The sequence below is a fragment of the Balaenoptera physalus genome (assembly GCF_965194825.1).
Source record: "Balaenoptera physalus genome assembly, chromosome: 7".
NCBI classification, from domain to species: Eukaryota; Metazoa; Chordata; class Mammalia; order Artiodactyla; family Balaenopteridae; genus Balaenoptera; species Balaenoptera physalus.
This window is the reverse complement of record NC_138886.1, coordinates 84,497,664-84,522,215: the sequence shown is the minus strand read 5'-3', so window position 1 is coordinate 84,522,215 and position 24,552 is coordinate 84,497,664. Positions and strand designations below refer to the sequence as shown.

Below are 24,552 nucleotides of genomic sequence, written 5' to 3'. Positions count from 1 at the left end.
AGCAATAAAGTATTTTTTAATTAAGGTATGTACACTGTTTTTTTAGACATAATGCTGTTTCACGTAATAGAGTACACTATAGTAAATATAACTTTAACATGCACTGGGAAAACAAAACATTCGTGTGACTCGTTTTATCGCAGCATTTGCTTTATTGTGGTGGCCTGGATCCACACCTGCACTATCTCCGAGGTCTGCCTGTAACAAATACCACAGTGAAGTATCACCCCACACCCATAAGAGTGGTGATCATCAAAACGACAAGGATAACAAATGCTGGCTAGGATGTGGAGAAAAGGGAACCCTTGTGCACTGTTAGTGGGACTGTAAACTGGTTCAGTCACTGTGGAGAACAGTATGTAGGTTACCCAAAAAATTAAAATTAGAACTACCACCCAATCCAGCAATCCCATTAATGGGTATATGTATCTCCAAAGGAAATGAAAACAGGTAACCAAAGAGACATGCACTCTAATGTTTATTGCAGCATTATTCACAATAGCCAAGGTATGGAAACAACCTAAGTGTCCATCAATGAATGAATGGATAAAGAAGATGTATATTTATACAATGAACAATATGCAGCCATAAGAAAAAAAGGAAATTCTGCCATTTGCAGCAACCTTAATGGACCCTGAGGACATTACGCTAAGTCAGACAGAGAAAGACAAATACTGTATGATCTCTCTCATACATGGAATCTAAAAAAACCAAAATCGTAAAAGCAGAGAGTAAAATGGTGTTTACCAGGGGCTAGGGGTGGAGGAATTGGGGAGATGTTGTTTAAGGGTACAGACTTGCAACTAGTAGATTAGTAAGTCCTAGAAACCTAATATACAGTACAGTGATTACAGACAACAAAACTATTATAAACATTAAACTTGCTAAGAGACTCCATTTTAATTGTTCCCAACACTAGAAGAAATGACAATTATGTAACACAATAGAGGTGTTAGCTAATGCTACTATGGCAATCATTTTGCAATATAAATGCAGCAAATCAATATGCTATACTACTTAAACTTATACAATGTTGTATGCCTATGTATAACTCAATAAAAAAATTAAGAAGTAATAAAAAATGAGTAATAAAGTTGGGGCCAGATGATAAAAATAGATACTCTAAGGGTTTTGAATTTTATCATGTAGGCAGTAGAAACAATGGACTTTTGGTTAAATGTGGTATTTCCACTACACCTCTTGAAATCATACTATACATCAGTAAAGGAATGAAAAGTTTGAATTCCAAAGGACAAAGAAGACAAAGAGAATGGAAGACAACATTCAAGACACATAAGGCAATTTTTGGAAGATGCCAAGTAATTGGACAACAAGAGAAGCCACCGCAATGAGAAGCCTGCACACAGCAATGAAAAGTAGCCCCCGCTTGCCGCAACTAGAGAAAGCCCGCGTGCAGCAACAAAGACCCAACGCAGCCAAATATAAAATAAATAAATTAAAAAAAAAAAAAAAAGATGTGGGACTAGAGGAATAAGAAGCTGGATGTCTAAGAAAGAAGCTCTTAGACTCCCATCCTCACTCTGCACAGCAAAGTGATATGCCTATCATTTTATTCCCAGCACTTGCCACAATGTCCAGCATATGTTAATGAAATCAATAAATAGATAGTACAGATTAAGGATAGGCAAATTTTTTCTTAAAGGGCCAGATTATATATATTTTATGCTTTGCAGACCAAGTGGCAAAACAGAGAATACTGAGTAGGCACTTATATAACTATATAAATGTAACCATTTAAAAGGAAAAAAAAATATTCTTAGATCAAGGACCATAAAAGACACAGGCAGCAGGGCTGGTCTGCAGGCTGTAGTTTGCCAAGGACTTCCTGAGGGTTTAGATGCAGGGTACAGGAGAAAGAGAAGAGTTAAGGATGATGCCCAGGTTTTTGGTCTGCGCAACTAGAAGAATGGAGTTCCATTTGCTGAGATTGAGAAGACTACAGAAGAAAGAAGTTGGAAGCAAGGGGAAAACCAGCAGCTTCATTTTGGAAATGTTATGTGTGACATCCTAGTGAGAATGTAGAATAGGCAGCAGCATATATGAATATGACATTTAGGGAACAAGCCTAGGTTAAGAATATAAATTTGGCCTCATTAGCAGAGACAGAATTTAAAAATACGAAACTGCATGAGATCATCAAGAGTATAGATAAAGAAGTGTAAAGAGTGAGCCTGAGTCACACCAATGTTTAGAGCTGTGTGCCACATAACTACCGAGCACTTGAAATGAGACTAGTTCAAACTGGGATGTGCTGTAAGTGTAAAATACATACCAGATTGAGAATATTCAGTAGAAAAAAAAGAATTCAAAATATTTCATTAATATTTTTTCCCCAAAATATCTGGACCAATTTATTCTCTCTCCAATAGTGAAAAGAAGTATCCATTTTAGGGACTTCCCTGGTGGTCCAGTGGCTAAGACTCCACGCTCCCAATGCAGGGGGCCCGGGTTTGATCCCTGGTCAGGGAAGTAGATCCTGCATGCCACAACTAAAAGATCCTGCGTGCCACAACTAAGACCCGGCACGGACAAATAAATAAATAAAGATTAAAAAAAAAAGAACTGTCCATTTTATTGCTCTGTTGCAAGCTTCAGGTTGTCTCACATTTATACCCATTTACTTCACAGGCCAAAAAAACGGTATCTAGTTTTAACATGCATTTTTGGATCATCAGTGAGTTGTTTAAAAAAATTCTTTTCCCATAATTTTGTAAGCCATATGCATTTCCTGTTTTGTAAACTGTCTCTTCCCCCACTTCTAAGGTCCAGTGGCAGGCAGAGAATACCCTACAATTAGTGTCTTGCCCAGCTTTCCGCAGAAGTGGGTAGTAATACTAAATAAAAAACAGATGTGATAGTACTATGGATTGGTATCCTCCACACAGGATACCCTATGCAGCTAGGGTCATTAATATTTTTAAACTGATTATATATTGAAGTATTATTTTAGATATATTGGGCTAAATAAATGTTATTAAAATTAATTTTACCCATGGTTACTAGAACATTTTAAATTATGTATGTGGCTTGCATTATATTCCTATTGGATACTGCTGGTTTAGAGAATGAGACGACAAACAAGAACAACCATTGAGATGGGAAACCAGGGATAAAGGACATATTAAATGCCAAGAAAATAATCTGTTTCAAAGATGGAGTGATCAACTATGTCAAAATCTTCTGATAGGTCAAGTTTAAGACCAAACATTAACCACTGCGTTTAGCAACACTGAGGTCTTTGATGACCATAATGTCACAATTTTGGTGGAACACGTGTTCAAAGCCTGATTGGAGTGGATTCAACAGAGAAAAGAGGAGAGAACCAGAGACGGTGGGTATGAACACCTCTTAAGGATACTTGCTGAAAAGAAGAACTGAGATATGGGCAGAAGCTGAAGGACAAGACTATGCCATGAAATGGTATTTTTGAGATTGAGTAACATGAATAAAGCATGTTTGTATGCTGATAGGAATGATCCAGTAGAGCAGCAAATTCATTACTCAAGGGATAAAGGTGAGAATTGGTAGACCAATGTCTTTGAATATAAGACTGAGTATAGAATCTAAGGCACAAGCAGAAGGGATCACTCTTAGAAGCAGAGAAAGTTTATCTACATAACAGAAGGGCAGCAGAAAAGAGGTCACATATGCAAGTAGGTGGGAAGACTGCTTCTGTTTATTCAGTGCAATAGAAAGGTAGGTCATTTGCTTCAAGTGAGGATGGTCAAAGTGTTAGAAGTTTGAGGGGAGTGGAGTGAATGAACTAGGGAAATGTAATGATTGTTAGGGAGCACGGAGGGCCTACGTGCAGTTACTGGTGATGAAATGGTAGTAGGACCAATCAGTGGAAATGAATTTTTTTCCAGTCACACTGAGATGTGCAGGTTTAAGGGCAGAGTAGGCCAAGGGTTAGATTGAACTAGAATTGAGGTATAACAAGGCAAGAGAGGAAGGGAGCTGAAAGTATATGCAATGGAATGACTGTAATAAAGGATGATGATACTTAAATTTGGAAAAGAGGGTCAAGAGGTTAATAACAATGAAACGATGATATAAATAAACTGAAGTCCAAGTAGGAGTGAAGAACTCTAGGAATCAGAACACAAGTAATTTAGAAACAGAGGTGGTGGTCTAAGAACGGGATGCTTTAAACTTCAAAGATCATTAAGGGGTTACAAAGACTAATCTAAGGTATGGTCATTAAAAAGAGAAATTCTAAATGCTTCTAAAGAGAAAACATGAGTCGCATATAAAGAATCAGGATGGTAACACTGGGATTACAAATCAGTGGAACAATGCCTTCAAAATGCTGAGGAAGTTATTTTCCAGCCTAGAAATCCATTACAGCCAAACTATCAATCAGGTGTGAGGGCAGGGAAGACATTTTCAGATATGCAAGGTCTCAAAGAAAAATTCCCTCCCTGTCTCCCCGAAGAAACTGGAGACACTGCACAAAGTAATAAACTAAGAACAATAAAGGCACGAGATCCAGGTAACTAGGGATCTAACAAAAAGTGAGGGAAATGGAATTCCCAGGAGAATGGTGCAGAGAAACCTGGGATGACAGCTGTGCAGTGGGCCTAGAAAGCAACTGACGCAGCCTGAAGCTAGAGAACAAAGAAGTTCAAGAAGAGCATTTCAAAACAAAAATTATAAATTACCTGATATATATATATATATATATATAGATGTTTATATACATGATGAAATATACGGATTACCTGATGTGTTTAATAATAATGGGAAAAGAAGAATTAAGGAAAAGTACACATAAAACTAAGCAAACCAAAAAGAAGAGGTAGTTATTACCTTCAAGAAAAAAAAATTTGTATGAGGAAAAAAAAGCATACACTACTCTGGCTCATCTGTCATTAATATATATACAATCACAATAATGTCAGAATTGAATGATTTAACCACAAAGTGAATTACTATTTGGAGTGAGGAGGTAATGTATGAATGCTAAACATATGCTAAAAATGTGCTGCTATACTATAGCTAAAAACTGATAAACCCTTAAACCCAGAAACTAGAATATAAGCCTATTATACAGAAACATAGAAGTAGATAGTAGAAAAAGCTAAAAGAATTGAATATTATTATGAATGGATAAGGAAAGAGCAGAGCACTATAATTTTTTCATTATAAGTCTTGTGGGCTATTCGATTTTGTATACTATGTACAAGTATCATTACTTTTATTAAAATACACACCCTAGTGAAAACTTTCAAAGAGCAAAACTGAACATGACCAGATTACCTTTAAGAAACTGATGGTCAAGTGGAGAATGGACTAGAGGGAAAAGACTAGGCCAGAAAGTAGAGTTCAGAAACTCTCACAGGAGCCTAACCTAAAGCGGACAGAGGCATGAACTAAAGCAGGAACAATGAGAGGGAAGAAAAAACAGCGCCCAGATTCAAGACACTTGCAAGGTAAAAGGATCTGGATGTCGGAGGTTAAAAAAAGTAATCAAAGATAACACTAAAGACACCATTTTACAAGATACAGAATTCAAGAGGAAAAGCCATCTGATGGGGGAACTGTGGTTCCCATTTGCATGTGAGCAAGATATTGAGAAAGAAACATCTTTAGGCAACTGAAAACGTCTCCAGTTCAGGAGTAAAAACAAAGCAGAGACAAAATACATAATCATCTAGGAACTTCTGAAGCATCCATTTCAAACAAGCAAATTATTTAAGTCGTTCTTATTTATTCATTACCAGGCCTCTTAAGGATTTTACTAGAAGAACAATTTTTTTTTAATTATTAAAACTGAGACAAATTTATCTGGAAAATCGGAAAAGTTTAGCAAAACAGGAAAAATATCATCTTTCCAGCCTAGGAGCTAACTTTTGTTTATGTTTCTTTTCAGTTTTCTTTATTTTTACATAATTGATTACATTGTGTGCTGCCTTCTTAACCTTTTAAAGTATGCCTTTTTCCATTATATTAAATACTTTGTGATCACTATATATTCATTACACGTAATCAATTATGTATAATAAATTAACCATAATTTATTTCAACCATAACCCTAATGGTGGCATTTTGATTGATCCCAGTTTTCCCTATTAAAAACACTGATTAATGTATTTGGGCATAAAGCATCCACATTTCTAATAATTTCTTTAAGGCTGAGTTCTAGAGGTGAACTAACTAGTTTAAATGGTGTCAATATGTTTAAGACTCTTGATATATACACTGCTAAACTGTTTTCCAAAACAGCTATGCTAATGCATACCCCCCACTAGTAAAAAAAAAAAAAAGTGCCAACATATTGCATCCTTACCAACATTGAATATTCTCATTTTAAAAACTTTGTAGATGAAAAGTGAACTAATTATTATTTTGTTTTTCTTGGATTACACTGAGCCTAAATTTTTAAAATATTATGGCCATTTGATAACCTTCCTCTATGAATGAGGTATTTATTTTACTGCGCATTTATTCATTCGGGTTTTAGTGTTATGCTTTATTTGAATGGGATCTTAATACACAAAAATTGATTATTTTGTTGTCTATATTTTTCCTAAGAATTTTTTCTATCAGTTTTCTTCCTATTAGTCCTTTCCTTTAGGATTTCTCCCATCTCTTAGTAAGTCCTTCATCCAGAGACTATATAGAAATTTGATTACTTCTATCATAAAAAAATTTTTTTAGTTTATTTAAAAAGAAAGTAATACAGGCATATAATAAAAATTCCAGTAGTACAAACAAGTATATACCCTGACCCTCAAATACCCTAGTTATCTTCTTGTGTATGAAGATTTGAGTACCTATCTCTTTAGAAAAAAGAAAACAAAAACAGTAGCAAGCTACACATGCTTTTCTACACCTAACTTATTTTATATTAATTTGGAAATCTAATCTCATCTGTATAAGTAAGCCCACCTCCTCCTTTGTAAAGGTTACACAACACTTACTTGGCTGTATGAGTGTAGTGTCATTTAATGAGTCTCCTATTGATGGACATTAGTTTCCAGACTTTAGTTACTGCAAACAACACTACAATTAATGTCCTTGTATGTAGACCTTTGGGGATAAGCACAAATATATTTATAGGCTAAATTCCTAAAAGTGAAACTGCTGAAACAAGACATGCATTTTAAGTCATAGATATTACCAAACTGCTCTTTTAAAAAGTTGTATGAATTTACACTCCCATCAAAAAATGTATGAATCTTGCTTATAATGGAATCCTGTCCTAACTAATAAATGTGGAGGGAGTGCTAGAGTTCAAAATCATCATTTTGCAGCCAACACAGTCAAGATTAGTCCAAGCAAGTACCATGAATGGATACTAAATATATAGGGAGAGACTTTAATGAGCAGGATATTTATATGATCTTAAAGTGTTTCCCTAGAGAGTGCTTATTATGTGTGCAAGGTTAGATATAGTAACCATATGGGAATGTAAACTGGTGCAGCCACTATGGAAACAGTATGGAGGTTCCTCAAAAAACTAGAGGTGCCATATGATCCTGCAATTCCACTCCTGGGCATATATCTAGACAAAACTATAATTTGAAAATATACACGCACCCCAATGTTCATTGCAGCACTATTTACAACAGCCAAGATATGGAAACAACCTAAATGTCCATCGACAGATGAATGCATAAAGAAGATATGGTATATATACAGTTGAATACTACTCAGCCATAAAAATGAAATAATGTCATTTGCAACAACATGGATGGACCTAGAGATTATCATACTAAGTGAAGTAAGTCAGAAAAAGAAAGACAAATACCATATGGTATCACTTATATGTGGAATCTAAAATATGACACAAATGAACTTATCTATGAAAGAGAAACAGACTCACAGAGAACAGACTTGTGGTTGCCAAGGGGAAGAGGGGGTGGGTGAGGGATGGATTGGGAGTGTGGGATCAGCAGATGCAAACTATTATATATAGGACGGATAAACAACAAAGTCTTACTGTATAGCACAAGAACTATATTCAATGTCCTGTGATAAACCATAATGGAAAGAAATATGAAAAAGAATAAGTATATATGTATAACTGAATGTGTATATATGTATAACTGAATCACTATGATATACAGTAGAAATTAACACAACAATGTAAATCAACTATACTTCAGTAAAATAAATTTTTTTTAAAAAGTAACCATATAGCAATCAGAAAACACCTTGATGGGGTGATAAAATCACATCACCATTGAGGGGCAGATGGACACTGTATGCCTCAGATGTGATATCATAAGAAGGACACAACATCACTCACATCATATGCCAGCCAGGACTGCATAATATAAATCTAATCATGAAGAAAGAGCAGACAAACCCCAAGTGAGGAACATTCTATTAAAAAAGGGAAAGCAGGAGAGGGCTGCATTTTCCAAAAATATTACTGTCATTAGAGACAAAAGGATAAGGAACTGTTATAGATTAAAGGACACTAAAGAGATATGCAGCTAAATGAAGGACATGATCCTAGACTGGATCCCATACCGTAGGGAAAGATAAGAAGGACATGACTGAGTCAACTGATAGAAATGGAACATGGGTAATGGATTGGTATTATAGATTTACTGAGGTTGATAATTGTGCTGTAGTTGTGTATGAGAGTGCCCTTTTCCTTACAAGGTGCATACTGACGTGTCTCAGGGAAGATCATAATGTACACAACTTACTCTGCAATGATTCAGAGAAAAAAAATACATATATACATACATGCATGAGAGAAAAACTGAAAAAACAAATGAGATAATAGGTTAATAGCAGCTGGCAGATCTACCCACCACCAGAGCCTCCCATCAAGCCTCTTAGATAGCCTCAACCACCAGAGGGCAGACAACAGAAGCAAGAAAAACTACAATCCTGCAGCCTGTGGACCAAAAACCACAGTTACAGAAAGATAGACAAGATGAAAAGGCAGAGGGCTATGTACCAGATGAAGGAACAAGAAAAAACCGCAGAAAAACAACTAAATGAAGTGGAGATAGGCAACCTTCCAGAGAAAGAATTCAGAATAATGATAGTGAAGATGATCCAGGACCTCGGAATAAGAATGGAGGCAAAGATTGAGAAGATGCAAGAAATGATTAACAAAGACCTAGAAGAATTAAAGAACAAACAAACAGAGATGACCAATACAATAACTGAAATGAAAACTACACTAGAAGGAATCAATAGCAGAATAACTGAGGCAGAAGAACGGATAAGTGACCTGGAAGACAGAATGGTGGAATTCACTGCTGCGGAACAGACTAAAGAAAAAAGAATGAAAAGAAATGAAGACAGCCTAAGAGACCTCTGGGACAACATTAAACGCAACAACATTCGCATTATAGGGGTCCCAGAAGGAGAAGAGAGAGAGAAAGGACCAGAGAAAATATTTGAAGAGATTATAGTCGAAAACTTCCCTAACATGGGAAAGGAAATAGCCACCCAAGTCCAGGAAGCACAGAGAGTCCCATACAGAAAAAACCCAAGGAGAAACACGCCGAGACACATAGTAATCAAAGTGGCAAAAATTAAAGACAAAGAAAAATTATTGAAAGCAGCAAGGGAAAAACGACAAATAACATACAAGGGAACTCCCATAAGGTTAACAGCTGATTTCTCAGCAGAAACTCTGCAAGCCAGAAGGGAATGGCATGATATACTTAAAGTGATGAAAGGGAAGAACCTACAACCAAGATTACTATACCCGGCAAGGATCTCATTTAGATTTGATGGAGAAATCAAAAGCTTTACAGACAAGCAAAAGCTAAGAGAATTCAGCACCACCAAACCAGCTCTACAACAAATGCTAAAGGAACTTCTCTAAGTGGGAAACACAAGAGAAGAAAAGGACCTACAAAAACAAACCCAAAACAATTAAGAAAATGGTCATAGGAACATACATATCGATAATTACCTTAAACGTGAATGGATTAAACGCCCCAACCAAAAGACATAGACTGGCTGAATGGATACAAAAACAAGACCCATATATATGCTGTCTACAAGAGACCCACTTTAGACCTAGGGACACATACAGACTGAAAGTGAGGGGATGGAAAAAGATATTCCATGCAAATGGAAATCAAAAGAAAGCTGGAGTAGCTTTACTCATATCAGATAAAATAGACTTTAAAATAAAGAATGTTACAAGAGACAAGGAAGGACACTACATAATGTTCCAGGGATCAATCCAAGAAGAAGATATAACAATTATAAATATATATGCACCCAACATAGGAGCACCTCAATACATAAGGCAACTGCTAACAGCTATAAAAGAGGAAATCGACAGTAACACAATAATAGTGGGGGACTTTAACACCTCACTTACACCAATGGACAGATCATCCAAAATGAAAATAAATAAGGAAACAGAAGCTTTAAATGACACAATAGACCAGATAGATTTAATTGATATATATAGGACATTCCATCCAAAAACAGCAGATTACACGTTCTTCTCAAGTGCGCACGGAACATTCTCCAGGATAGATCACATCTTGGGTCACAAATCAAGCCTCAGTAAATTTAAGAAAATTGAAATCATACCAAGCATCTTTTCTGACCACAACGCTATGAGATTAGAAATGAATTACAGGGAAAAAAACGTAAAAAAGACAAACACATGGAGGCTAAACAATACGTTACTAAATAACCAAGAGATCACTGAAGAAATCAAAGAGGAAATCAAAAAATACCTAGAGACAAATGACAATGAAAACACGACGACCCAAAACCTATGGGATGCAGCAAAAGCGGTTCTAAGAGAAGAGGGAAGTTTATAGCTATACAAGCCTACCTAAAGAAACAAGAAAAATCTCAAGTAAACAATCTAACCTTACACCTAAAGAAACTAGAGAAAGAAGAACAAACAAAACCCAAAGTTAGCAGAAGGAAAGAAATCATAAAGATCAGAGCAGAAATAAATGAAATAGAAACACAGAAAACAATAGCAAAGATCAATAAAACTGAAAGTTGGTTCTTTGAGAAGATAAACAAAATTGATAAGCCATTAGCCAGACTCATCAAGAAAAAGAGGGAGAGGACTCAAATCAATAAAATCAGAAATGAAAAAGGAGAAGTTACAACAGACACCGCAGAAATACAGAACATCCTAAGAGACTATTATAAGCAACTTTATGCCAATAAAATGGACAACCTGCAAGAAATGGACAAATTCTTAGAAACGTATAACCTTCCAAGACTGAATCAGGAGGAAACAGAAAATATGAACAGACCAATCACAAGTAATGAAATTGAAACTGTGATTAAAAATCTTCCAACAAACAAAAGTCCAGGACCAGATGGCTTCACAGGTGAATTCTATCAAACATTTAGAGAAGAGCTAACACCCATCCTTCTCAAACTCTTCCAAAAAATTGCAGAGGAAGGAACACTCCCAAACTCATTCTATGAAGCCACCATCACCCTGATACCAAAACCAGACAAAGACACTACAAAAAAAGAAAATTACAGACCAATATCACTGATGAATATAGATGCAAAAATCCTCAACAAAATACTAGCAAACAGAATCCAACAACACATTAAAAGGATCATACACCACGACCAAGTGGGATTTATCCCAGGGATGCAAGGATTCTTCAATATACGCAAATCAATCAATGTGATACACCATATTAACAAATTGAAGAATAAAAACCATATGATCATCTCAATAGATGCAGAAAAAGCTTTTGACAAAATTCAACACCCATTCCTGATAAAAACTCTCCAGAAAGTGGGCATAGAGGGAACCTACCTCAACATAATAAAGGCCATATATGACAAACCCACAGCAAACATCATTCTCAATGGTGAAAAACTGAAAGCATTTCCTCTAAGATCAGGAACGAGACAAGGATGTCCACTCTCACCACTACTATTCAACATAGTTCTGGAAGTCCTAGCCACGGCAATCAGAGAAGAAAAAGAAATAAAAGGAATACAAATTGGAAAAGAGGAAGTAAAACTGTCACTGTTTGCGGATGACATGATACTATACATAGAGAATCCTAAAACTGCCACCAGAAAACTGCTAGAGCTAATTAATGAATATGGTAAAGTTGCAGGATACAAAATTAATGCACAGAAATCTCTTGCATTCCTATACACTAATGATGAAAAATCTGAAAGAGAAATTATGGAAACACTCCCATTTACCATTGCAACAAAAAGAATAAAATACCTAGGAATAAACCTACCTAGGGAGACAAAAGACCTGTATGCAGAAAACTATAAGACACTGATGAAAGAAATTAAAGATGATACCAACAGATGGAGAGATATACCATGTTCCTGGATTGGAAGAATCAACATTGTGAAAATGACTCTACTACCCAAAGCAATCTACAGATTCAATGCAATCCCTATCAAATTACCAATGGCATTTTTTACAGAGCTAGAACAAATCATCTTAAAATTTGTATGGAGACACAAAAGACCCCGAATAGCCAAAGCAGTCTTGAGGCAAAAAAATGGAGCTGGAGGAATCAGACTCCCTGACTTCAGACTATACTACAAAGCTACAGTAATCAAGACAATATGGTACTGGCACAAAAACAGAAACATAGATCAATGGAACAAGATAGAAAGCCCAGAGATTAACCCACGCACCTATGGTCAACTAATCTATGACAAAGGAGGCAAAGATATACAATGGAGAAAAGACAGTCTCTTCAATAAGTGGTGCTGGGAAAACTGGACAGCTACATGTAAAAGAATGAAATTAGAATACTCCCTAACACCATACACAAAAATAAACTCAAAATGGATTAGAGACCTAAATATAAGACTGGACACTATAAAACTCTTAGAGGAAAACATAGGAAGAACACTCTTTGACATAAATCACAGCAAGATCTTTTTTGATCCACCTCCTAGAGTAATGGAAATAAAAACAAAAATAAACAAGTGGGACCTAATGAAACTTCAAAGCTTTTGCACAGCAAAGGAAACCATAAACAAGACGAAAAGACAACCCTCAGAATGGGAGAAAATATTTGCAAACGAATCAACGGACAAAGGATTAATCTCCAAAATATATAAACAGCTCATTCAGCTCAATATCAAAGAAACAAACACCCCAATCCAAAAATGGGCAGAAGACCTAAATAGACATTTCTCCAAAGAAGACATACAGACGGCCACGAAGCACATGAAAAGATGCTCAACATCACTAATTATTAGAGAAATGCAAATCAAAACTACAATGAGGTATCACCTCACTCCTGTTAGAATGGGCATCATCAGAAAATCTACAAACAACAAATGCTGGAGAGGGTGTGGAGAAAAGGGAACCCTCTTGCACTGTTGGTGGGAATGTAAATTGATACAGCCACTATGGAGAACAATATGGAGGTTCCTTAAAAAACTAAAAATAGAATTACCATATGACCCAGCAATCCCACTACTGGGCATATACCCAGAGAAAACCGTAATTCAAAAAGACACATGCACCCGAATGTTCATTGCAGCACTATTTACAATAGCCAGGTCATGGAAGCAACCTAAATGCCCATCAACAGACGAATGGATAAAGAAGATGTGGTACATATATACAATGGAATATTACTCAGCCATAAAAAGGAACGAAATTGAGTCATTTGTTGAGACGTGGATGGATCTAGAGACTGTCATACAGAGTGAAGTAAGTCAGAAAGAGAAAAACAAATATCGTATATTAATGCATGTATGTGGAACCTAGAAAAATGGTACAGATGAGCCAGTTTGCAGGGCAGAAGTTGAGACACAGATGTAGAGAATGGACATATGGACACCAAGGGGGGAAAACTGCAGTGAGGTGGGGATGGTGGTGTGCTGAATTGGGCGATTGGGATTGACATGTATACACTGATGTGTATAAAATTGATGCCTAATAAGAACCTGCAGTATAAAAAAACAAACAAAACAACTAATACTAAACTTTCATTGGGTTATTTGTATGGAAATATGTTAATATAAATGTTTCAGACATTACATGAAATTTCTAAAAATCTTATATTTGTATTTGTATGGAAATATGTATGGAAATATGTTCATATAAATGTTTCAGACGTTACATGAAATTTCTAAAAATCTTATATTTGTATTTGTATGGAAATATGTATGGAAATATGTTAATATAAATGTTTCAGACATTACATGAAATTTCTAAAAATCTTATATGTTCTGGTATAATGTTATAAGTCATAATCCTAGTTATTACTTTAAAATGTATATCTCAGAAATAACTAATTTTCTTGTCAACTGCATTATTATGAACTTTCATCAAATCTTTTACCGTGGTCATTTTTAAGTCTTTTGTCATTTACAGACAGTTCTGGGTGTACTCTGATGATTTTGCAAATATGTTCCTATAAAAGGGTTTCATCTTCAAGAAATTCATGGAAAAGGCTCTGACAAGTACAGGTTTCTGGTAACTGACTGTACTGCTGAACTGAATGAATAAGCATTTTCAGAACTCTGATGAAAAACTGATGAACTCATAAAAGTGCTAACAAAAGATCAAGATGAAAAAAAAAACAACAATTAATTACATGGGACTGAGTGAACTGATGAGGATGAGTATAATTTTTGTGACTTTCTGTCTGAATTAAAAAAAAAAAAAAAAATCCCACAAGGACACAGAGGCAGGGAATATACAAATCAATTTTCACTGCAAAGTAAAGGAGCTGTTACAGTGGAGGATTACTGGACTGAATGGCAATATTATGACATAGTATGAGTGTGTTTCATGTTTGGTAATTGCAATCATTGTTGCTTTTGTTGTGGTCATCCATGTACAATGCTTGGTGTCAGTCTATTTATCTCTTGTAAAAATAAAATACAGTGTGTGTGTGTGTGTGGGAAAAAAAAAAAAATAGCAGCTGAATCTGGGTGTTCTTTGTGCTGTTACTGTAACTGCTGTTATTTGGAAAATATTTCCAAATAAACTTTCTTTTCAAAGATTAAAAAGAGGGAAACAATGACTATTCATATCCTACACACACACACACACACACCACACACACACACATACACACACACACACAGAGCATGTGAGTGCCTGTTACAGGTAGAACATGGTATCTCACAGTTTTAATTTGCATTTCTAAAGTGAGGTTAAGAATCTTATGTTTAATGGTCATTTTATTTCCGTAAACTGTCTTCCGATTTTTAAATAACTTTTTACACTTGAAATATTTTTTCTATCTACAATTTACTCTGATGTTGTTATAAACTGAATGTTTGTGTCCCCCCCTCACTCCCAAACTCATATGTGAAATTCTAATGCCCAGTGTGATAGTATTTGGAGGTGGGGTCTTTGGGAGGAACCCACAGAGTTGTTTAACAAAAAGTTGCAAAGCTTAAAAAAATAAAAAATAAAAAAGAGGGGGAACCTATAGATCGAGACTTAAGACATATCAATCAACTGCAGTAAACAGCCTGAATGTGTCCCGTCAAATTTTATATGTTGAAACCTAACCTTCAATGTGATGGTACTGGGAGATGGAGCCTTTAGGAGGTGATCAGGTCATGAGGCTGGGGCCCTCATACATGGGATTAGTGTCCTTATAAAAGAGACTCCAGAGAGCTCCCCACCCCTCCTTCTGCCATGTGAGGCCACAGTGCAAAGATGAACCAGGAAGCAGGCCCTCACCAGGCACCAAATCTTCTGTTGCCTTGATCTTACACTTCTTAGCTTCCAGAACTATAGGAAATAAATTATTGTTTATAAGCTACCCAGTCTATGGTATGCTGTTATGGCAGCCCAAATGGACTAAGGAAGATGTAAAATGCTGATGAAGTAATTTTCAAGGGTACTAACTAATTGTTCCAGTACTATTTGGTAAAAAAATCCTTTCTCTTTCCCACTGATTTTTTATGTCTTTTTGGGTGTACTTTAAGAATGTACTTAAAATAATTTGTATGACTCTTCTCACTTTTTAACTCAAACTAATCTTATAAAAAATTCCATCCAAATGGATAAGACTTTCCATAATGACATCCATATCAATTCAAATATGTAGCTAAAAAACCAATGAGTGTATAAGAAGTACACAGTATTTCATAAACAACTCATAAGCCACACATTCAAATGTGAAAATCACATTAGGCATATATTTCATTATTCTCATATACATAATATAAATTTAGAAAAGCTTTGCACTGAACCATTGCTGGAGCCTAAGATATTTATTCTGTATCAGTAACAGTGTGGAAAAAAAACAGTTTCAACAAAGTAAAGAATTAAACAAAAATAATTACTTATCAATAGTTTCAAATGCTATCACATCTCCCCTTAAAATATCAGTATCTGAAATCTTTTTTTTATGATAAAGAGAAAAAAATCTTTCTATGTCTAAAATGCACAACACTTCCTCAGGCTGAGGTACTTAGTACTAAGTGGAAGAAAACGTTTATATTCTAAATTATTCTTCATAACTTTGTTTTCCTTAGCTCCCTCTTATCTAAAGACTGAGATTGACAGAAGGAACACACATTAAGATGAAGGTCCTTTCTTGGAGAAAACTGGATTGTTTTAGCCAATATATTTGTAAACACCAACAGCATATTACTTTAAAAAACTATTTTTAACTATAAATGTTGACAAAAAAATACATATCACACAATCATTTAAATACTTCACACTGAATAAGGTGGTCAACGAGCTTCAGGAATTCTTATATTACAAAATCTTACCTCTTCAAAAACAGCAGCTTTATTTACTTTTTCCCTTGCAATGTCACAGATTTTCAAGATACCCAGAGCAAAAGCTTTCATGGCAGGATCTTCTATAAAGTCTGGATTATGAATGTAAAGGCACGTAAATACTGTCTGTGCCAAGGAATGGCCTTCTAACCATGTTATCTATAAAGAAATAAAAGAATGCACATGTTTAAGGTCATACACAGAGTCTGAAAAGTCTGAGCCAACAGTCAAAGGCCAGAGTGCCACAGGCCCAAATAAATATGATTAATCACAAGATTTAAAAGATGATTAAAAGGAAGGTCAGAAAAGACAAAATACAGTTAGAATTCACTTTCATTAACTAAAGTCTTTCAAGAATTAAAAACATGATTACCTTAAAGTAACAGATATGGGAAGCATTCTTTTATATAATCCAGTTTGCGAATATTCAGAGATTAATGAAATTACAGGGCCTCCTTACATCACATCCAAAAGCTATCAATTCTACAATGTAGTCAATAAAAACCCATGAAATTAAGGAATTCACAACTTTAGAGCTAACCCGGTTCTTAGCCACTCATTCAACTCTTCTTTTTCAACCCAACTATTACTAACCCAGTCAAGTGCATCACATCTCACCTGGATTACTACACGAAACTATGCAACTGTTTCCTTGCCTCCCACCTCTACTTCAGTAACCCCATTCAGAGGGATCTTTCTAAAACACAAAAATAATCAGGCAACACTATTTTACTGAGTGACTACCATGAGCCAAGTACCATGTGCTAGAAGCTAGAAGAACAGCAGCCAAAACTGAGTAATTATGATATCTAAGTACTATGCTAGGTATTTTCATATATCTTATCTCATTTTTTCCTAACACTTTGAGGAGGGCGGTATTTTTCTCATCTTACATATAAAGAAATAGTCAGAGAGTGTAAATAATTTGCCCAAGTTTATTCAGTTATAATTTACACTAAGTCCAAGAATTCTGCAATAGAGCAAAAAAAAAATGCTACATTACAAAATGAGAAAAGCACATGAAAACTGCTCTAATTAAGATGTGTATTTTGCGTTACTAGTGTGCAGAAGAGAGACTTTCCAGACTGAAAACCATCTGCCTATTAAAGTTCAAACTTAGATACAGCCCCGAGTCTCACAGAATTGTTCCTCAACTTTGACAAAAATCCTCCTCCTTGCCTCCTTTTATCCTATTCCACTAGGACAGTAAACGGCGAAAGAGTAATTAAAACATCTCTGAGAGAAACAGACAGCTTTGGAGGAAGAAGAATCAGGATCAGGATTCTGGTTAGGCCCCTTCCTAGCAAAGTAACCCTAGGCAAATAGATAAGAGTGACACCAGATAGCTCACAGAGCTGATATAAGACCTAAGTGAGGGACTTCCCTGGTGGCGCAGTGGTTAAGAATCCGCCTGCCAATGCAGGGGAAACAGGTTCAAGCCCTGGTCCGGGAAGATCCCACATGCTGCGGAGCAACTAAGCCCGTGCGTCACAACTACTGAGCCTGCCCTCTAGAGCCCGTGAGCCACAACTACTGAGCCTGCCCTATAGAGCCTGCGAGCCACAACTACAGAGCATGCATGCCACAACTACTGACGCCCACACACCTAGAGCCCGTGCTCCGCAACAAGAGAAGCCACCGCAATGAGAAGAACACGCACTGCAATGAAGAGTAGCCCTCGCTCGCCGTAACTAGAGAAAGCCCGCGCACAGTAACGAAGACCCAATGCAGCCAAAAATAAATAAATTAAATAAATTAATTAAAAAAAAAAAAAGACCAAAGTGAAAAATACACACAAAAAATACATAACAGAAGTACTTCACACACACTGGCAATCAATGAGTATTTTACTGGATGCACAAATGAAGAAATTTTATATTATTTCTAAGGACAATGATTTAATATCAAGTTTAAAAAAGAAAGGGACAGTCAGAAAGAAGGGGGCAGAAGAAAGGGCTGTACAAATGAGAATTTTCCCACAATTAAACCACATGATCCAGGGAAGACAACCTATTCAGCATATATATAAAAATCATTAAAAAATTTTCTTCATAGTAGAAAATGGCCAGTTTACTTCAGTATACCTTAGATTAGGAAAAAAACTTATCCAAAGCCAATCCAAAATTCTCTTTGGTTCAATTTCATGCTTATTAATGGAACCTCCCAATTTCAGATTTGTTTCCCTGGGTAGCATGAGAATAAAAAGGGTACTTTGGATAATGCCTATATATTATTATCTTCCTTGGAAAGAAAATATCCTTCCAGAAAATGAGAACCTAAAACCACTCAGATGAAAAGATAAAATGCTGTTTCCTACAGCATAACTTGGCCTGCTAATCTTATGTATATCTTACTAGGCCAAGCATTACATATATTTCATATTCAATGTTGATGTATATACTTCCAAACTGAAATTCAAGTAAGTCACAGTTTTTAAATTAACCAACATGTTATCTTAACTCTTACCAAACAGCAAAAACATGTATCCATTATCCCTATCAATTCAGGCAAGGTGAGGTCTTTAATTTTAATGGTGCCATCCTAAAAAGAAGGGGAAATATGACATATATATAAGTTTTTAAAATATGTATGGCTACTATGTACAGTAAATATTTTAAAATATCAATTCTAAGGAAACTATCTCATCAGCTGATAAAACTAAGGTGCCAAATTAACTCTGTATTCTTAAAAATAATGTATCTTAATGGGTCTTCAATATGAAAAATCAAAGCCTCTCAAATTTGAAACAGAATAAAGGCCTTTATAAAAAAATAAAGTCAAACCAACAAGCATTTTAAAAGCACAGTTCAAATTAGTTTTAAACATTAATAAGTATGAAGCATTTTAATGAATTGAAACTACTCACAAAGAAAATAAAACTACTTACAAAGAAAAAAAATGTTTTAAACATTTCCCTTAAACTAATTAACTATACTACTCATAATTTTTTTTTAACACTATCCACTTACTTAGCAAATCTTTCTTCACAAAATACGCAAAAATTAAACTCTGAGGCAACTATGAATGAACTTCTAAATCAATTCTCATTGAGTTAAACATCTAGTTCACTACCACGAGCATTTTACTTAATATATTAATACATAAAACTTAATCCCTAAGCCAATTACCCAGGTATATGAATACATACTCAAATGCTTTCAAAAATTAACTTAAAAAATGCACACAGACACAAATTTAGAGCAAGCTTTTAATGGAGACCTTAAACAATTAAAATTTCAATGGAAAGAGAAAGATAACCAACGCTTGTTTACATACCTGAGAGGCATTTAAGAAAATTACACTTTAACGTACTAAGTTTGATTTCCGTTATTAATCAAAATGTTTTAAAATATAAATAACAAACAACAAAAGAAAACACAAAAGGCACAATGGTGACTACCTTGATAGCCTGTTCAAAATTGAGAACTTTTCGATTAACTTGGTTTCCAATCATGCCAGCATCCATCTTGGGATCCATCATTTCAATGGCTGACATAGCTTCAAAAAGACCAAATCTGCAAATAAAAAAACTGACTCTACAAATTGTTTATGAACTAATAAGCTTACCCAGATTCCAACAATGGTACAAAAATTATTACAGTACTTTAAATAACTACCCTATTTTATGTATTTGGTCTTCCCAACTTGCTATCACTTCTACTTCAATTAGATAATCTTCCTTTAACATAAAAATTCTTCCATGTACTTGTCACTCAAATTATTTTACATGTACTATGAGGCAAGAAAAGAACTAAAACCAAAGTTGTTTTTGTTCTTCCTTCAAAAAGTTCACACATTAGAAGTTTTTGGAAAAAAAGAGATCAACTGATCTACAATGGATTTCATTTTGCCTTCTTTAAATAATTTTCTCTATTTAACACTTAGAAAGTTATGTTTGGAATAATCATTATCAAATGTAACTTTTAGATTTTTTTCATTTTCTTTACACCTTGAAAGTCTAAAAACCTGGCATGTTACCATCTATAATGCCCAAAGTTTTGACCATTACATAAGAAAAAAATAAAATCCAGAAATTTTTATGGTCTGGTGTTTGTAGCTTATTAGACATAGAAGCAGATGGTTGTGATGTAGTGTGGACAGATTAGTTAGTATATCTTTAATTGAGATATGAGAAAAGAAAAGCCTAAAAGAAAGTTCGACTGTCCATCAAGCTACTGACTTCCTATTTTGCTTAGTCTAAGCCATTAGATTACCAGGAAAATAAAGACATCTACCTGGTTACATTAAATCATTTCTCTCAGAAAAGCAACAGCAGTAAGACATCAAGAAAAATAAACAAATCGGACCTAATCAAACTTGCAAGCTTTTGCACAGCAAAAGAAACCATAACCAAAATGAAGACAACCTACAGAATGGGAGAAAATATTTGTAAATGATGCAACCAACAAGGGCTTAATTTCCAAAATACATAAACAGCTCATACAACTCAACAACAACAACAAAAAACAACCCAATTGAAAAATGGGCAGAAGACCTACATAGACGTTTCTCCAAAGAAGAAATACAAATGGCCAGCAGGCACATGAAAAGATGCTCAACATCTCTAATTATTAAAGAAATGCAAATCAAAACTACAATGAGGTACCACCTCACACTGCTCAGAATGGCCATCATTAAAAACTCTACAAATAACAAATGCTAGAGACGATGTGGAGAGAATGGAACCCTCCTGCACCGTTGGTGGGAATGTAAGTTGGTACAGCCACTACGGAAAAGAGTACGGAGGTTCCTGAGAAAACTAAAAATAGAATTACCACATGATCCAGCAATCCCACTCCTGGGCATATACAGACAAAACTTTAATTCAAAAAGATACATGTACCCCTATGTTCACAGCAGCACTATTGCACAACAGCCAAGACATGAAAACAGCCTAAATGTCCACTGACAGATGAATGGATAAAGAAGGTGTGGTACATAAATACAATGGAATACTACTCAGCCATAAAAAAAGAATGAAATAATGCCATTTGCAGCAACATGGATGGACCTAGACATTACCATACTAAGTGAAGTCAGACAGAAAAAGACAAAAACCGTATGATATCACTTAGATGTGAAATCTAAAATATGACACAAATGAACCTATCTACGAAACAGAAACAGACTCATGGACATAGAGAACACACTTGTGGTTGTCAAGGGGGAGGGGGTTGGGGGAAGGATGCAGTGGGAGGTTGGGGTTAGCAGATGTAAACTATTATATAGAGAATGGATAAACAACAAGGTCCTACTGTATAGCACAGAGAACTATATTCAATGTCCTATGATGAACCATAATGGAAAAGGATACATAAAAAAAATGTACATACGTATAACAATCATTTTGCTGTACAGCAGAAATTAACACATTGTAAATCAACTATAATTCAATTAAAAAAAAAAAGAAGAGCTTTAAGGAGACACTCCCTGAAATCCATCAAACCTCTTAATGCTTCAATTTAAGATACTCTGACAATATGAGCATACTGAAGAAAACTCTCATCTATAAATCTGACGCAGTGTTGCGAATCAAAACCCAAATGGTATTTTTCAAAGAGCTTGTCAAGCCGAAAGAGAAAATATGCAAAAATGGAAAAGAACCTTTTCAATAAAACAATAGGGATTCACCAAATATCAAAGATACTATAAACCTGTAATAATTAAAAGCATTCTAGCATACACAGATGAAGAAAAAACAATCCAAAGCCATGTTTTTGTAGGAAGTACATATGATAAAGGTGGAATTTCAAATTAGTGGAAAAACAGTGTATTAGTCAATAAATACTATTAAGACAAATGGCTAACCATCCTGAAAAAGTGAAATCTTTGATTTACGCAATTTAATAAAACAAACCCCAGGCAGATCTAAGTTCTAAACCTAAAATAAGCAAACAAACAAAAACTCTTTTAATAATTTACAAAGCTACAAAGAAAAAAGTTGATAACTCCAACTGTGTAAAATATTAAAAATTTATATGCAACAATAAACCAGTCAGTTAAAACACTGACAATTATCTAGGGGAAATATTTTTAATATAGGTAATTTTGAAAAAGTTAATATCCAGAATATATAACTAACTCATACAAATAGGAAAAGGCAAATAATCCAAAGAAAAGTAGGCAAAGGACATGAATGGATAATTAACAGAAGAGAAAATATAAACTATTAATAAAAAAGTAAAAAGCTATTCAAATTCCAATGTAATCAAGTAATGCAAAACAAAATGATGCTGGTTTTTGGCGGGGGGGCGGGGTAAGGAAACTTTTTTTTTTTAAATTTGTACTCTCATATGCTGTTGGTGTTAGTGTAAATTGATAAAGACTTTTGTGAGGGAAAAAATTTGGCTGAATCCATTAAAATCCAGTCATTTGATTTCTGGGCTTCTATCCTAAAAATCATTTGCACATGTATATGTATAAAGAGGCTTGTATAAATTAAATGTTTTCAATTTTCCCATGTTACCAAAAAATGTTGCAATCTGAATGTCCATCAATAGGGATACCATAGAACAAATTATGGTACAGTCATTTTATAAAATAAAAAGCAGCAGTTAAAATGAACAAGGTGGAGCTAACATGGAAAGATCTCCAAGATATACTGAAAGGGGGGGTGGGGAATTTGCAGAATACACACAGTCGACCCTTGCTATACAGGGGGTTGGCTCCAGGAGCCTCCACAGATGCTCAAGTCCCTTACATAAAAAATGGCATAGCTGAATACTGTACTATATATCCCCATTTACAGTTAACTAGTTTTATAGATTTCATTCACGTATATAAGTATATATATTTTTTATAGGTCCAGGACATGTAACAATCTGATGACTTATAACAATGACTATCTCCAAGCAAAGAACAGAGATTGTGTTGGAGAGATGGTGTCATGGGAAGTTCTGCTTCATCTCTAATGTTTAAATTTGTTAAAAAAAAAGTATCCGTTTATTGCTTATATGAAAACAACTAAAGAAAAGCTGTTAATGGCACAATTAAAACCCTAGATCAATAAAGTCTACCATATGACCCAGCAATCCCACTACTGGGCATATACCCTGAGAAAACCATTCAAAAGGACACAGGTTCCCCAATGTTCATTGCAGCACTATTTACAATAGCCAGGATGTGGAAACAACCTAAATGTCCAACAACAGATGAATGGATAAAGAAGATGTGGTACATATATACAATGGAATATTACTCAGTCATAAAATGGAACAAAATCGGGTCATTTGTAGAGATGTGGATGGACTTAGAGTCTGTCATACAGAGTGAAGTAAGCCAGAAAGAGAAAAACAAATATCGTATATTAATGCATATATGTGGAATCTAGAAAAATGGTACAGATGAACCTATTTGCAAGGCAGGAACAGAGACACAGATGTACAGAACGGACATGTGGACACAGGCGGCAGGGAAGGGTGGGACAAATTGGGAGATTAGGATTGACATATATACACTACCATGCATAAAATAGCTAGCGGGAACATGCTATAAAGCACAGGAAGCTCAGCTCGGTGCTCTGTGATGACCTAGACAGGTGGGGTGGGGGGTGGGAGGGAGGCTCAAGAGGGAGGGGATATAAGTATACATACAGCTGATTCACTTCATTGTACAGCAGAAACTAACACAACAATGTAAAGCAGTTATACTCCAATAAAAAATTTTTTTTAAAAATAAGGTATTTGCTTTATTAGTAAAATTGCTACAGAAACCAGAGTAGCATTAAGTTAGCTATTCCATGCATTCAACAAATACTGAGTGCCTGCTTATGTGCTAGGCACTGTTCTAGGCACTTGAGATACATGAGTGAGCAAAAAAAACTTGCCTGTCTCATAGGGCTTACATTCTAGTGGAAGGAAA

The 24,552-nt window shown here is 35.2% G+C and overlaps 1 protein-coding gene across 6 annotated transcripts in view; it reads right to left on the bottom strand.

Moving 5' to 3' along the window:
• The window catches only part of NAA35 (N-alpha-acetyltransferase 35, NatC auxiliary subunit), a 100,215-nt gene that overhangs the window by 62,684 nt on the left and 12,979 nt on the right, over positions 1 to 24,552 (bottom strand). For all 6 annotated transcript variants that reach the window (XM_082469673.1, XM_082469669.1, XM_082469671.1 and 3 more), the window contains exons 4-6: positions 20,093 to 20,207; positions 19,159 to 19,233; positions 16,684 to 16,851 (exon numbers count right to left, since the gene is read on the bottom strand). In XM_082469673.1, the coding sequence (XP_082325799.1) occupies positions 16,684 to 16,851; positions 19,159 to 19,233; positions 20,093 to 20,207 (358 nt within the window). The remainder of the gene's footprint in view (positions 1 to 16,683; positions 16,852 to 19,158; positions 19,234 to 20,092; positions 20,208 to 24,552) is intronic.